Source organism: Muscardinus avellanarius (assembly GCF_963383645.1).
Source record: "Muscardinus avellanarius genome assembly, chromosome: 1".
Lineage (NCBI taxonomy): Eukaryota > Metazoa > Chordata > Mammalia > Rodentia > Gliridae > Muscardinus > Muscardinus avellanarius.
In genome coordinates, this window is record NC_137786.1 from 150,967,336 (window position 1) to 150,983,846 (window position 16,511).

At 38.5% G+C, this 16,511-nt stretch overlaps 1 protein-coding gene across 1 annotated transcript in view; it reads left to right on the top strand.

Moving 5' to 3' along the window:
• MMP20 (matrix metallopeptidase 20) overlaps positions 1-16,511 on the top strand; it is a gene marked incomplete at both ends in the record, with an annotated part of 56,988 nt that overhangs the window by 18,755 nt on the left and 21,722 nt on the right. The window contains one exon of the mRNA XM_080719838.1: positions 1,949-2,090. Coding sequence (XP_080575964.1) covers positions 1,949-2,090 — 142 coding nt within the window. The remainder of the gene's footprint in view (positions 1-1,948; positions 2,091-16,511) is intronic.

The window sequence follows — 16,511 nt, forward strand, 5'->3', positions numbered from 1 at the left end:
TTCACTCAAAAAGCAATCAAAATTTATTAGAAACTCTATCTACATTTTTCCTTCAGGGGAAAAAAATCAATCAATATATGTGAAGGACAATTGAAACATCCTTAGACCTTGATTAGTTTGTTGTTTTGTTTTGTTTTTTGTTTTGTTTTGGTTTGGTTTTCTTTTATGGTAGTGGGGTTCCTGGAAGCCCTTCTACCTCTAGGCTATGCTCCCAGACCTATCTTATATTTTATTTGGAAACAGGGTCTCTTAAGCCAGAGAGGCTGGCTTCAAACCTGAGTGATCCTCCTGTCTCCGCCTCCCAAGCACGGGGATTACAAGCATGCACCACAAAGCCCGGCCTTTGATTAGTTTTTAATGAATAGAAAGGCAAAAAAATATTATGGAACTGGCTTTCCCTTGGGCCTTGTAGACCCAAATATTCGGCCTTGTCAGAGCCTCTCCAGTCCTCTGAGCCTCTCGGTCCTATACAGCCACATCCCCCTGTGCCTTCCATGTGTCAGCCAGCAAACCTGGCTAATTAGAAAGTGCACAGGCATCTGCGAGCAGTCCGATGTCACTTGGGACACAAAAGACAAATCTCCAAAGAAGCCTTCAGCCAGCTCTAATTTCCAAAAAGGCCAGATGCATTTCTGTCCAAGGGAGAAATCAAATGCTGGGAATGTTTTTGTTTTACAAAGTCTCCAGAGCACCCAGTGCAGGGGTACACAGTGAAGCCATTCTCCTGGGCCACCAAGAAGGGCCGAGCCGGATGCTTACCTTCATGGGTGCCTGTGTTTTGCCAGGCTCCTTCAGCCTGATGGCCACCAAACCCTCGGCCAGGAGCCAAAGCACCTATTTTGATGTGGCCACTTATACATAAGTTGTGTTGCCAGGGAGCTGATGCATACCACTCCTGACCCACCTGAGCACTCCTGACCCTCAGCATGATGTCTGATCTTCTCTTGAAAACTCATCCTACCTCGTGCCCTCACCCATTCTCCTGCTGTTGGTGGGCAGTCTCAGAGATGGAGAATGGGAGACGAAGGTTCACCAGCAGCTCTCCCAAAGAGCGGGTCCCTGTTTGACAAGCCGAGCTGCTAGAAGATCCCTTATATAAAAAATACCTTCAGTATACTTCAGCTCCATAGGAGTTCACGCAGTCTTTCTGGGGTGCCTAGGAAAAGGCAGAAGCACCGTGCAGGATGCCAAGGAACATACGAAATAAGTAAATAAATAAATAAATAAATAAGGGCTGGGTGTAGCTCGATGGTAAAGCACTTGCCTTACTTATGCAAAGCCCTGGGCTCAATTCTAATATCAATAAAAGAAATAAGAAGTAAAATAAGTAAATAAATATCCAACAGGAGGCTTGCAGGCTTGAGAGCAGCCTCAGCAACTTGGCGAGACCATGTTTAGAAATAAAATTAAGTAGAACTGGTGGTATAGCTCATATGTAGAATGCTCCTGTGTTCAATCCCCAGTAGCAATAACAAAAATACCCAAGAAAGTGATGATCTTAATGAGAGAAATAACTTCATTACAAATAAATAATAACAATTTCAAGTTATATTTTTAATTGGGACTATCTGTGGCCATCAAGGAAGTTGTGTATAACAATAAAATAACAGCAACCATTTTTAAAATATTTACTATGTGCCAAACATGTCTACTAAGTGATTTACAGGCATTATTTAATTTTCACAACAATCTTCAGAGGTAGATTCTACTATTACCTCTCCTACTTTACAACTGAGGACATTGGAGCTTTTAAAACTGCATTATTCGCCTCAGATCACACAATTCAACAACCAGAGTAGCAAGGATTCAAACCCAGGTCTACCTGGCATCTCTTTGTAAAATGCCAATACAAAGTAAAAGCATACAAACTCTCTTAGGTCTCTAAGAGAAGAATCATCCAAACTCTAAATTTCTGATACCATTTTGACCAAGACACTTTGAATTCTAGGACCTCGGAAACCATATTTGGGGAAACCCTCTATACCCCACATCCCCCCTCACAAGCCGGCCAGCAATGATCCCTGTGACTCCAGCTCATCCTTTGATGCAGTGACAATGCTGGGAAAGGAGCTTCTGCTCTTCAAGGACCGGTAAGCCTGAGCTGTGCCACCAACTCTTGTCAGTTATCAGCTCCCCTTGACCAGCATCACTCCAAAGGTTCTTGTTGCTGCATGTCTGAAGATCACACGGAAATGCTGTCCTTGGCAGCAGATGCACAGGTATGGGTCTCTGGGGAGATTCAGAACTACCAAAACTACTGTGGCCTTGGTCCTGCGCTGAGTACTTTCCATACGTGTGCAGTATTTCTTCTAACCCTTTTCACTGTAGAGATTAAAATCTTCAATTTATAGAGGAGGAAAGTAGCTCAAAGCAAGAAAGTGAATTTCCCAAGGTGATATTTAAGTGACTAAGATAAGACACCAGCACACAAATTTATGTGATAGTTGTTTGTTTACTAATGTGAGTTTGGTGAGTGCATGCAGGAAGTTTATTTAGCTCATGGTTTCAGAGGCATGGTCCATAGTAGGCTGGCTGCAAGGCAGACATCATAGTGGAATAACATGGTTGAGGAAATTTGAATGGAGAGAAGAAAAGAAAGAGAGGAAGTGACCAGGGAGAGACATAGTCCCCAAGGCCACATCAACAGTGACCTATCTCCTCCAGCCTCACCCCATCTGCCTACATTACCATCCAACAGTCCATTCAAATCGTAAATTCTTCAGTAGATGTATTCACTGATGAGATTAGAGCCCTGGTTCAATTATTCTGTCTCTGAACATTTTTGCATTTGCCTGACTTGACATGGAATTTGAGTCTTTCTTTCTCTTCTGCAAAATGAGGATGATTACTAATAATAGTTACTCCAGTGCATTCAGTAGTTACAATGCTAAACACCTTATCAAATCCTTACAATGCTCCTGAGTGGTGAAGTAGTATTCTCTTTCTGCAAGACATAGAAAGGATAAGTATCTTGTTGAGGAAACCGCAGCTAGTGAGGGGTCAAGCCGGGCTCCAAGCCTGGGCCATCACACTCTAGAGCCCATGCTCCTAACTACCTGCTCTGCTGCCTCCCAGGGTGCCATCCAGAGCTGGAATTTCATGACTCTATAGCTCTGACCTAATAGGCTGCCACCAAAAGTCCCAAAGTGCTTGCTCAGCCTGGACAAAGAACAAAGAATCCTTTCAAGCCACAGTTATAATGGCAACCAGGGAGGCACAGATTGTGAAAGGGCTCTTCCTCTGCTCTCTCCCACTCACCAGCCAGGAATTCCCCATCACCAACAATACTCTGTTGATGGGACATCTCAAGCTGTGACATAATAACCACATGGCTGGCTTCCAAAGCAAGATGGAATGCAGGACCTTTTGAAGTCCCTGAGAGACTGTTAGACATTCTGCATAGTGTTTTTGTGTGCATTCAAATGTTCTGTTGAGGAAAACTATACTTCAAGTATAATACGTTAAAAGGCATGTATACAGAAATGCACACACATTTATTTTTCATAGTAGATGACTAAATAGTACGATTTCAGACTTCCTCTGTCACTTAAGGAATAGAAAAAAATGACTAAATTTGCAGCCATGCTAAAATTTAATTCACATCTTTCAGACTATTTGGGGTTTTACCAAACATAATTTTTATTATTCTTATTAATTTTTATTTTGGGGGGGTTGGTGGTACTGGGATTCCTGGAAGCCCCTCTACCTCCAGGCTACGCTCCCAGACCTATTTTATATTTTTGAAACAGGGTCTCTTAAGCCAGCACGGCTGGCTTCAACCTGCGCGATCCTCCTGTCTCTGCCTCCCAAGCGCGGGGATTACAAGCGTGCGCCACCACGCCCGGCTAATTTTTATTTTTTGAAACAGGATCTCATCAACTTGCTGAGGGTCTCACTAAGTTGCTGAGGTTGGCTTGGAACCTGAGATCCTGCTGTCTCAACCTCCCAGGTACTGAGATTATAGGGGTATACAACCATAACCAGCTTGCCCAGCATAATTTTAAGGATAAAATCACTATATCACAATAGACTACAGATCTTTAAAAAATTATAGATTTTCCAAATGAAAAAGTCATAAAAGTTGGTAGTGTCCAAATCCTTCAATTTAAAGATAAAGAAACCAGGCCTTGGTCTCTTAGCTTTACAAACTGCTGCAGGCCATCCTCTGAGTCCAAGTCAGTCTGTCTGGTCACACTAATCAGCTGGTTATGAATGGAACTATTATGAAAAGCACCAAGTCTTAACTTGAATGAATGTGTGCTTTTTTCATTTATGCAGTGGAGTTAGGAAAAGTATTTCTGGGCTCTTGATCGTGGACTGTCTACCTGCAGGTTGGGTAGACAGCCACAAGAAGGAGGAATTTTCTTGTGTGTTTTCTCAAAAATGGGATTCTTTAGTTTTAAAAGTTTGTTGATCATTAACTGTCACATTTAAAATATTTTATATACCTTAGGTTAAAATGCAAAGAAAAACATTTTTAAGGTGTAACGGTTTGAGATGTCAATGTGGGTTCTTGTTCTTATCTAGTTTAGAAAAAAATAGCCAGAACTATACTGCTGCAAGCTTAAGCAATTTTTATTATTACAAAGGTAGAAAGAAAAGAAGAACTATCAAAGTACTGCATCAGAGAAAAAGCGGTGGAGTGCCTTGAAAGTAAGACACTGAGGTCTCTGAACATGTAACATTTTTTTAAAGAATTCACTATCTCCTTCCTCCCCTCCTGCTTAGCCCATAGTCCTCCTTTCCCACCAAAAGCAGTGCAGGCTCGCCTGTTGTCTCTGCTGCATAAGCCTTTCCTCACATGGACAGATAAGTCTTATCAAAATGTGTTACTTTGTTAACAAGGTCAGGGGGCTGCATGGAAGAAGCCCGCTTTGTCTTTGGTTTTAGTTTTAAAGCATGCATTGTCCACCTGTGTCCTTGGTGAGTTTTTAGCCTTTCCTAGCTCTGCTAAAAGTTGCTTATTATGTTAAAAAGCTTGTCTTACAATAAAGAAAAGAAAGGCACAGGGATATAGTCTTTTAAAGTATAAGAATTTGGGGCTATAACTATTTTGTATAATTAGTAATTACTATCATGTTAACATAGCTTGGTTTTTCTCTTTAACTTTAGCCTAAACTATTGTGAAAATCCTTATAATTCTAGTGTTCAGCTGAACTAATAGCCAACTCTTAGTTAACCAAGGTCAATCCTGGCTGCAGCTCTTAGCTGACAGCTTAGAGGCAGAGAAAAGGATTTTATTGTTCTGTCTAAGTATGAAAGCGTGTTCTTTTTGGCAATTAATACAGCTCCTATTAGCAATCAATACAGGCTCAATCCCCATCATAAGGGTTATGCAAGTAGGAATTGATAAAAAGGTTAACTGTAAAAGGCAGGCTGAGGGGATGAAAATGGTGATAAAGAAGGTAGGAGCCTCATAGCCAGTTTTATAATAGCACCGTTCACATAGGGAAAATCAAGAGCCTGTTGGACACAAAAAGTCATTGTTAGGTGTGTCAGATTTAAAATAATGACATTCCTGGTGGGGTTTATTGAAATAAGCTAGTACTTAGGAAGTAGGTCAGAGTTGTAGGTTTTGTGGATTTGAATCTCCCACAGGGAGGAAGCAGTTAAAGAGATGAATATGGAAGAGAGAATGAAGAAAAAGAAAGGAAGTCTAAGGAATGAGCCGAGAAAGTGACTGTAGGGAGAAAGGCATTTAATAAAATCCAGAATGAAGCAGCATTCCAAAATTAATAACAACAATAATAGCAATAGCTGACATTTCACGGTCATTTGCAACACGCTGTGTTTTATACCAAGCATTGTACACGTTTACCCATTTAATCCACACTGCTATTGTCCCTGGCTGGAATTTTAACTTCCAGTCTGCTTGACATCAGAAATAAAATCTCTGTGGCTGAGTCCCAAATAAATTAGGGGAAAGGAGACTTCTCTTGTTTTGTTTTTTAATGATCAACAGTGGAAAATCCCGCTAAAGTCGCCCCAACTCAGGCCTGGGGAACAGGTACTTAAAGGAATGTAGTCGCAGCAGAGGACTGAGGAAGGGCCAAGAGAGCAAAGGTTGGGCAGAGGTCATCCATTTTAGAATTCTGTTAGCAATAAAAGAAGTTAAGATAACAGCTGGTGCAGGCGGCAAAGTTGAAGGAGGGTTTCAAAGATGGGAAATGTTCATGATTAAAGACAGGAGAAGAAGCCAGTGGGAAACAAGAAATGCACAATGCTACAGGAGGAAAGGCTAATAAAATCAGTAGCCATGGCTATATTAGATGCTTGCTATCTTTGAATCTCATTTCCTAGGATTCCATGCCCCACACTGAGGAGCAAGCCTTCCTCCTCCCTGCTCTCCACGGGACTGTGTCTTTTCTGGCTAATAGAGTTGCTTCATTGCAAGTCAAAAGATGGCATTGTATTTACTTAGCCTGTTCTCTATGATAGGTTAAGAATTCAGAAAAGAGGCTGAAGGTGAATTTAGATCCCTCTTTGTCATTTCTTCTGAACTCTCTTGTCTTTGTGGGGTTGGGGATCTTTACAGGTTATGGCTTATATGTATGGATCCTTTTGGGTGCCTCAGATGACTGTAAACACTCTTAATTTAAGGACACCACATGCCACTCTATATTTAACCCACATCACTGTCTACACCTGTGTTTTTCATTTTATAAGCCTTACTTTTCTTGGAGTCAGAGAAATAGATGAGACATGGTTGACTTCTTGGCCTCTGAGGCCTTCTGAGATAAGCAGCCCCCACTAGTAAACCCACAAAACGAATAGCTTCTCACCTAGTGATGTGATGGTGTGTACTTCAGTCTTCCCAATGAATTAAATCTAGTTGGAAACTTACCTATATTTATAAACTCAGTGTTTAAGTTTTCCATATCAATTAATGAATTTGTAGAGGGAACTCCTATCTTTATTAAGTACCTACAAATAATTGCAAGTTTATGAAACATTTCCATATGCCTTATTTCAATGGATTTTTTTCAATTGATCATGTAAAGATATTGTTCTCAATCTCATTTAACGGAAGGAAACTGAGTCTTAAGAAAATTGACTCACATCACATTCCCGTTGTAAAAAAGTTCCAAGCACCACTTGCTTCTTTCTTTTAAAAATTTTTATTGGTGCATTGTAGTCATACATCTTAATGGAATACAAGATGGTGGAGGCAACATGCACACATCATCCAATTAGCCCTTACTCAATTCCCGACCCATTCCCTCCCCCTCTCTCCTTCTCATGCTTGGCTTAGTGATTGATTTTGATATGTTTGTTAATGTACATCATGTGCATTAGAGAATTTCCCTCTTCCTCCTCCCAGTCCCTCAGTTAGGTCGCCTTATTTGCTCATCTATAGTATCTCCTTCTTTGTTTAGAGTCCTTCCTATGACCCATTTCTTCCTAGCTTCCGCATATTAGGGAGAGCATTCAATTTCTTACTTTTTGTGACTAACTAATCTCACTTAGCATAATGTCCTTCAGTTCCATCCATTTCCCTGTAAATGATGTAATTGTGTTTTTCTTATGGCTGAGTAAAATTCCATTGTGTACATATCGCATAGTTTTGTAATCCATTCATCTGTTAATGGACATCTTGGCTGTTCCATAGTTTGGCAATGGTGAATTGTGCAGCTATGAACATAGATACACATTAATTAGTTTGGTAGTTTCATTGCAACCACATTACCTGATTTTAGGAGAGTGAGCAAATTAAACTAAGTATCAGAAACTTAGAAACAAAAAGGACCCCACTTTTCCCCTAAAACAGGATGAGAGAGGAAAGCAAAGCCCAAGTAAAAGAGATTGAAGAGAAAATTCTGCTGGGGCTGAATTGCCTTGGTAGTCCAGCAAATAGGAGGTGAAGCATCTCCTTAAAATGAAAGTCTGATGCCACCAGCTTAGGTCAGTGGGGAGTGAAGATGGTTGGATATAGCACAAAAAGAACAAAGGTTGGAGCTGAATGGGTAACTCAGTGGTAGAGTGCAGGCTTAGCATGCGTGAGGGTTCAATCCCTAGCACTAAAAAAAAAAAAAAAGGTTCAATAACATCAATCAAAACCGCACCAGGCACTATGCAAAGCCCCAAGGTAAAAAGATGAATAGCATATGATTCTGCTCCCGAGGAGTTCGACAGATGGGCAGAGAGCTGTAAGAGCCCAGAGAAAGGTTATCAGTAGACCTTAACTTAATCTCAAGTGTGAACAATTAGTTACTGTTCTATAGTAAAAGGAAATAAAAATTTCAGAAAATATAAAATTCACTGATCAAATACCTTCTGATCAACCCTATTTACTTACCCAACAAATATATATTGAACCCTGATTCTGTGCCAGACACAGGATTAACTGTTGGGTACACAAAGATGAACAGTACAGCCAAATATTTAATCAGCTGTTCTATAATACCAGTAAGCTCCATTGTCTTGCCTTCCTTATCAAAAATCAGATTATGAACTATTGATAGGATCTATTTATCTATTTTCATTACACATTTCCAGCATGTTCTGTAGCTGTTATTTTCAAAGAGCTCTCTGAGTCTTTTGGTTTATATTTTAAATCCATTTACAGATACAGTAACAGGTTACTTGCTATAGTTTGGTGGGAGGGCAATTTAATATGATTTTTATAAGCAACAGGGCAGCAGAGGCATCAGTCTCTGCACCTGGCAACCTTGCTATGACATCACTGTTTTCCCAACACTATCTCAATAGATGGTGCCAATTCTATTTTTAGGTTTAAAAATAATTATCATTATTTTATATATGTATGCGTATAATATTTATAATAAAAACACTTTAAAAACTGAAAAAATAACTTTAAAGTTGTGGATCCTCTGAGTATGTGTTCTGTTTGTCTACCTACCAGACTTAATTTTTCTTCATTAATTTATGAAAATTTTTCATGGTTACCAAGTTGCTTTTGGAATTGGTGATAATTTACGTAAGTGATGAGTAGCATTTATTTTTCTTATGCATATAATCTATACCTTATAGTAGGTCACAACAGCATTTAACCAGGATTTCTTAACCTTGGCTCTACTGATGTTTTGAGCCAAGTAAGTGCATTATGTTGGGCTGTCCTGTGCCTGCGGGATGTTTAGTGACATCTGGCTCTGACGGCACTGCCCTGCCTCAGTTGTAATGACCAAAGTTGTTACTACACATTGCCAAATGTCCCCAGGGCACAAAGTCATACTTGATTTAGAATTACTAATTTAGTCCTCACAATATCCACAATATCATAAGTCAAGGTTGATTTAGTAAGAAGTTAAAATTCTACTACCTGTAAAAATGTTCAAAAAGTATATTTTTGTTCACTTGCTTTCTTAACCACTACTTTGCTATCTCTCTTATTGAGCCAGTCAGGAAATACATGTCCCATGATTCCATGTGAAACGTAGGGCTTCATTTTGCCTACAGTCTCTTGTTAATTTTTAAATTAAAAAGAAGTAAAATTATTCCCAGCCTTCAAGTCCCCAAGGAAAAAGCAGCTGGAAGATGGCTATGCCTCATGAGAGATTAATTTAGACAGATCCTAGTTACAGGAGGATGTATCTGCCTCTCCCCTTCCCCACTTCCTCCGCCCAAGCATGACAACCTCCTGATGTGCACGCTTGGCATCCTAGCACAGGGGCCTGAAAGGTCATTGTTTCAGAACTATTATCAAGTTGCACTGCCTGGAGAACACCTTCTTAAACTCTCCACCAGGTTTCCAGTTAACTCAAGAAGTCTTTTTTTTTTTTTTTAACACTCTGGGTTCCCAAAACTGCTCAATGTGAGGTGGTGGAGAGAAAGGAGAAGGAGGAAAAGGAAAAGCAATTCCTCTTGCCTTCAGAAAAGTCCAGGTCCCATTGGACAAAAGGTCAAACTATAAATAAAGCAAAACCAGAGACTCTAAGTTGACTGAGAATGAGCAAGCAGATGAGCTGGGGTATGTGATAGCAATCACAGTCCAGGGTCTGTCTACCCCTAACAATCAAAGACCCTGGAGCCCATCAGCCTTTCTGGATCTCAGTTTCCATCTGCTAATCCATATGTTTAGATATGACTGTGAGATTTTGGATCTACAGTGAAACAGCATACCCTAAATGGTCTTCCTCCACCCTGTGTATTGCCCATGGTTCGTTCCCAATAGATGAGTAATTAAGGCCAGGGCAAATGGTGATTTTCTAAATTGATGGTATCCATCCATATCGCACTTCAGTTTCTTTCTTTTTTTATATTGGTACATTGTATTCATATGTACTTCAGATAATGCACTCTCATATGCGTATCTCGTTTGATCCTCCTAAAGATCTCATGCTGTTGGTCAGGGAATTATTATTTCCATGTAAGATATTATGAAGGTATTATGAAACTGAGGTTTGGGGATATATGTAGCAGTGGAGTTAAAACTCCAGCTTACATCTTCTGAAACACAGTCTATTTTTCTTTCCGTGCCATGATGCCTTATAGGAATCATGAAGAATATCTTTTCTTTTTTCTTATGTCTTTTTTTGCTATTTCATCCTCCTTTTAAGCTTCCTCTTTCGAAATGTCTTCACCACACCTCTAGATGTGGTGAGGTACCTCTCCTGTGTGTCTACAGAGCATCCTGAACTTAACTGTGTAGCACTAATCACTCTGAATTATAATCACCTATTTTTCAGGTTCTATATTCAGATTGTAAACATTTTACAGGCAAAACTTTGGTCTTATTCATCCTTGCTATCTAGCAAATGCCTGATGATGGGTGCTTCATAAATATGTGTTAACTGAGAAAGAAAACTCAGAATAAGATCTGAGGAGTTCCTAAACTAAATACATGATGAAGAGTTAAATATCAAAACTTTATTACAGGTTTTTAATGTACCAAGATAATCTTATGCATTGACTCTGAACCTCTAAAAAGATGAATAAATATGTATAACATGTGGTTAGAGAAAAACAAGCTTTAATCTCTGCAATGCAAAATAAGCCACATTTATAAGTTCAACCTGGTACCTTCATGAGTATAAAGGTACCGCATATTTTTTACTACCACATTTTTTGAAAATGATATCAGATAAAAAGATGGATAAGTTGCTAATTCTTAAATTTATATGTACACACTAGATTTTCTGGTAATTAGTCATCCTCTCAAAATTGCAAACACTCCTGATAAGACAATTATGTAAGCAACATCAGAATTTATGACTATTAGTATTTTCTCTATTTCTACAGAGAATAATTAGGATCTCCAAACCACGAACTTTTGACTAATTTATATATTTATTTATTATTTTTATTTTCTCCTATGTGTCTTTTTGAGATTTTAATTTTTAAAAGATCAGAATAGGAAGAACTTTGTATTAAGTGATATTTGGAACAGAAGGGTGCACAACACTAATGTGTAAGTCACTGATGCTGTTTCCTTTCTTTTTTTAATTTTTTTATTGGTGCATTATATTCATACAACTTATTGGGGTAAAAAACTTGTGTGTACAAACATGTACTCATCGCTGATTTGACCCCTACCCAAATCCCACCCCATTCCCTCCCCGTCCCTCCCTCCCTTGCTTGGTTTAGTGATTGACTTCGATATGTTTAAGTACATTGTGAGCTTTAGAGATTTTCCTCTTCCCCCCTCATTTCTCCTCCTTTAGGTTGTCTTGTTTGCTCCTCTTTTCTCCCTAACTCTCACATATTAGGGAAAGCATCTGATTTCTTATGTTTTGTGCCTGACTAATCTCACTTAGCATAATGTCCTCCAGTTCCATCCATTTCCCTGAAAATGATGTAATTGAGGTTTTTTTTTTTGATGGCTGAGTAAAATTCCATTGTGTACATATCCCACAGTTTTGTAATCCATTCATCTGTTGATGGACATCTTGGCTGGTTCGATAGTTTGGCTATGGTGAATTGTGCAGCTATGAACATAGATACACATGCATTAGTTTGGTTGTTTGGTTTCTTTTCTTTTGGGTAGATACCCAACAGTGGTGTTGCTGGATCAAATGGTAGATTTGTTCCCATTCTTCTGAGGATTCTCCATACTGTTTTCCAAAGTGGTTGCACTAATTTGCAATCCCACCAACAATGTCTTAGAGTTCCCACTTCTCCACATCCTCGCCAGCATCTGTTGTTGTTTGTGTTTTGAATGATGGCCATTCTAGTTGGAGTTAGGTGAAATCTCAGGGTAGTTTTGATTTGCATCTCTCTGATTGCCAGTGATGTTGAGCATTTTTTCATGCATTTATTGGCCATTTGAATTTCTTCTTTTGTGAAGTGTCTATTTAGTTCATTTGCCCATTTTGTTATTGGATGCTTTGTTTTCTTAGTGTTGAGTTTCTTGAGTTCTCTGTATATTCTAGATATTAGTCCTCTATCAGAGGTGTAGGTGGCAAAAATCTTCTCCCATTCTGTTGGCTCTCGACTGAGATTCTTGATAGTTTCCTTTGCTGAACAGAAGCTCTTCAGTTTCATGCAATCCCATGTATTGATTCTCCTTTTAATTTGTTGTGCCTTTGGGGTCTTGTTGAGGAAATGTTTGTCTGTGCCTATGTGTTGTAGTGTTGGACCTATGCCCTCTTCAAGGAGCTTCAAAGTCTCTGGTTTAATTTCCAAGTCTTTGATCCATCGTGAGTTGACTTTTGTACATGGTGAAAAAGTGGGATTAACATCCAATTTTCTGCATATGGTTAACCAGTTTTGCCAACACCATTTGTTGAAGAGGCTATCTTTTTTCCAGTGTATGTTTTTGGCCTCTTTGTCAAAAATCAATTGGCTGAAAGTGTGTGGACTTGTTTCTGGGTCTTCTATTCTGCTCCATTGGTCTATATATCTGTTCTTTTGCCAGTACCATGCTGTTTTTATTACAATGGCTTTGTAGTATAGTTTAAAGTCAGGTATTGTGATTCCTCCTGCGTGGTTTTTGTTGCTGAGAACTACCTTGGCTATTCTGGGCTTTTTGTTATTCCAGATAAATTTAAGGACCGATTTTTCTATGTCTGTGAGGAATGATCTTGGTAGTTTAATGGGCATTGCATTAAATCTGTAGATCACTTTTGGGAGGATGGCCATTTTAATGATATTTATTCTGCCAATCCATGAACATGGAAGATCTTTCCATCTTCTAAGATCTTCTTCGATTTCTTTTTTCAGTGTTTTATAATTTTCTTTGTAGAGATCTTTTACCTCCTTGGTCAAGTTTATTCCTAGGTATTTTATTTTTTTGTGGGAGATCCTGAGTGGAAGTGTTTTCTGAATTTCTTTTTCAGTGGATTTATGGTTGGTGTACAGGAAAGCTTCTGATTTTTTAAGATTGATTTTGTATCCAGATACCTTGCTGAATTTGTTGATCTGTTCTATAAGCCTTTTGGTTGAGTTTGTTGGGTTTTCTAAATATAGTATCACATCATCTGCAAATAGTGAAAGCTTAAGTTCTTCTTTTCCTATTTGTACTCCTTTGATTTCCTTTTCTTGCCTTATTGCTCTGGCTAGAGTCTCTAGTACTATATTGAAGAGAAGTGGTGATAGTGGACATCCTTGTCTCGTTCCAGTTTTTAGGGGGAATTCTTGAAGTTTTTCCCCATTTAATATGATGTTGGCAGTGGGCTTATTGTAGATTGACTTAATAATGTTGAGATATGTTCCTTCTATTCCAATTCTCTGCAGTGTTTTTATCATAAATGGATGTTGAATTTTATCAAATGCTTTTTCAGCATCTATTGAGATGATCATGTGGTCTTTGTCTTTGATTCTGTTTATATGATGAATTACATGGATTGATTTTCGTATATTGAACCAGCCTTGCATCCCTGGGATGAACCCTACCTGGTCATGGTGAATGATTTTCTTGATGTGGTTTTGAATGCGTGTTGCTAGTATTTTGTTTAATAGTTTTGCATCCAAGTTCATCAGAGATATAGGCCTGTAGTTTTCCTTCCTTGAACTGTCTTTATTCGGTTTGGGTATTAGTGTGATGTTGGCTTCATAGAATGTATTTGGGAGAGTTCCGGTTTTTTCTATTTCCCAAAATAGTTTGAGTAGTATTGGGATTAGTTCTCCTATAAAGGTTTTATAGAATTCACTTGGGAAACCATCTGGTCCTGGGCTTTTCTTTGATGGTAAGCTCTTTATTGCTATTTCAATCTCTTTGATTGTTATTGGTTGGTTTAAGTGTTCTATATCTTCTTGACTCAGTTTAGGAAGGTTGTATTTATCTAGGAAGTTGTCGATTTCCTCCAGATTTTCCATTTTGTTGGAGTATAGTTTTTCAAAGTAGTTTCTGATAATCCTCTGGATTTCTACGCTGTCAGTAGTAATGTCTCCTTTTTCATCCCTTATCTTCATAATTTGGGTTGATTCTCTCTTTTTTTTTTTAGTTAGGTTGGCTAGTGGTTTATCAATCTTGTTAATTTTTTCAAGAAACCAGCTTTTGGTTTTGTTGATTTTCTGTATTTTTTTTTATTCTCTATTTCGTTCATTTCTGCTCTAATTTTAATAATTTCCCGTCTTCTGCTGGCTTTGGGGTTCAATTGTTCCTGCTTTTCAAGGGCTTTCATAAGGCTATTTATTTGAAGATTTTCTGTTTTTCTTATGTGAGCACTCAGTGCTATAAATTTTCCTCTTAATACTGCCTTCAAAGTGTCCCAGAGGTTTTGATATGTTGTTTCTTTATTTTCATTTGTTTCTAGAAATTTCTTGATTTCACCTCTTACATCTTCTATGATCCATTCTTCATTCAGAAGTGTGGTGTTCAGTCTCCACATGTTTATGTTGTTTCTCTGGGTCTTCTTATAGTTGATTTCTAGTTTCATTCCATTATGGTCTAAAATGACACAGGGAAGTATGTAACATTTTTTAAATTTGCTAGTGCTCATTTTGTGTCCCAGGATGTGATCTATTTTGGAGAAGGTTCCATGAGCAGCTGAGAAAAATGTAAACTCTGCTGTAGTTGGGTGAAATATTCTATATGTGTCCAACAGGTCCATTTGGTTAATGGTGTTCTTTATTCTGAGACATCTTTACTGACCCTTTGTCTGGAAGATTGGTCTAGTATTGTGAGAGGTGTGTTGAAGTCTCCCAGTATTATTGTGTTGGGATTTATGTGTGACTTCATGTCACAAAGAGTTTGATTTATGAAAGTAGCTGCCCCTATGTTTGGGGCATAGATGTTGATTATTGTTATTTCCTATTGCTGGACTATTCCTTTTACCAGTAAAATGTGACCTTCTTTGTCTCTTCTAATAAGTTTGGGTTTGAAGTCTAACTTGTCTGATATCATAGTTGCTACTCCTGCTTGTCTTCAAGTACCATTAGCATGGATTACCTTGCTCCAGCCCTTTACCTTGAGTTTGTTCCTATCTTTACTTGTAAGGTGTGTTTCTTGTAAGCAGCAGATGGATGGATTCTGGCTTTTAATCCATTTTGCCACTTTATGTCTTTTTATTGGGGAGTTTAGGCCATTTACATTCAGTGTGATTATAGAGAGATAATTTTTAATTCCCAACATGTTAAGATCTTATTTCTATTTGAGATACTGTTTATTCTTCTTTGCTTAGTTGTCTGCTGGGTGGGAATTCTTGTTTCTTTGGTTCTGGCGTGTATTACCCATTTCCTCTTTGCAGTTAATCTCCTTGAGTATTTTCTCTAGCGCTGGTTTTGAAGACATAAATTCCTTCAGTTGCTGTTTGTCATGGAAGCTTCTTATTTCCCCATCTAATTTGATGGATAGTTTTGCTGGGTAGGAAATTTTTGGCTGGGAGTTGTTTTCTTTCAGAGTTTGGAATATGTTACTCCAAGCCCTTCTGGCTTTCATAACTTGGTTTGGGAAGTCTGGAGTGATTTTAATTGGTTTGCCTCTGTATGTCACGTGGCCTTTTGTTTTTGTTGCCTTTAAGATTCTCTCTTTGGCTTCCACATTAGTCATTTTGACAATTATGTGGTGTGGGGATCCTCTTCTCTGATCCTGTCTAAAGGGAGTTCTATAAGTTTCCTGGACCTGTGTATCAACCTCTTGCTCTATGTTTGGAAAATTTTCTGCTATTACTTCCTTGAAGAGATTGTTGATCCCTTTGGTTTCACCTTCTTTTCCCTCCTCTATTCCAATTATTCTTAGGTTAGCTCTCTTGAAATGGGCCCATATTTCTTCAATGTCAGATTCCTGCTGTCAGGTTTTTTTTTCTAAATTAGAAACTATGCGTTCATTTTTAGAATGATCATCTTCAAGAAGCGAGATTCTATTCTCCATGTGGTCTAATCTGTTGTTTATACTTTGAATTGAGGCCTTTACTTCATTAATTGCATCCTTTATCTCTTTTTGACTCTCTCTAAATTCTTTTCGAAAGTCCTCTATTATTTCTAAAGTTATTTTCCTAATTTGATCTTCTAGAGATCTTTGGATTTCTGTGTTATCAGATTCTGATGTTGTGGGGTTGTTGGCATTCACTGCTCCATTGTTATTTCTCTTTCCCATGATTTTGGAAGTTTGTGCCTTCTCTGGGTTCTTCCCTGAGTCACTATGAGTTCACTTAAGATGCTCTGGATCTCGA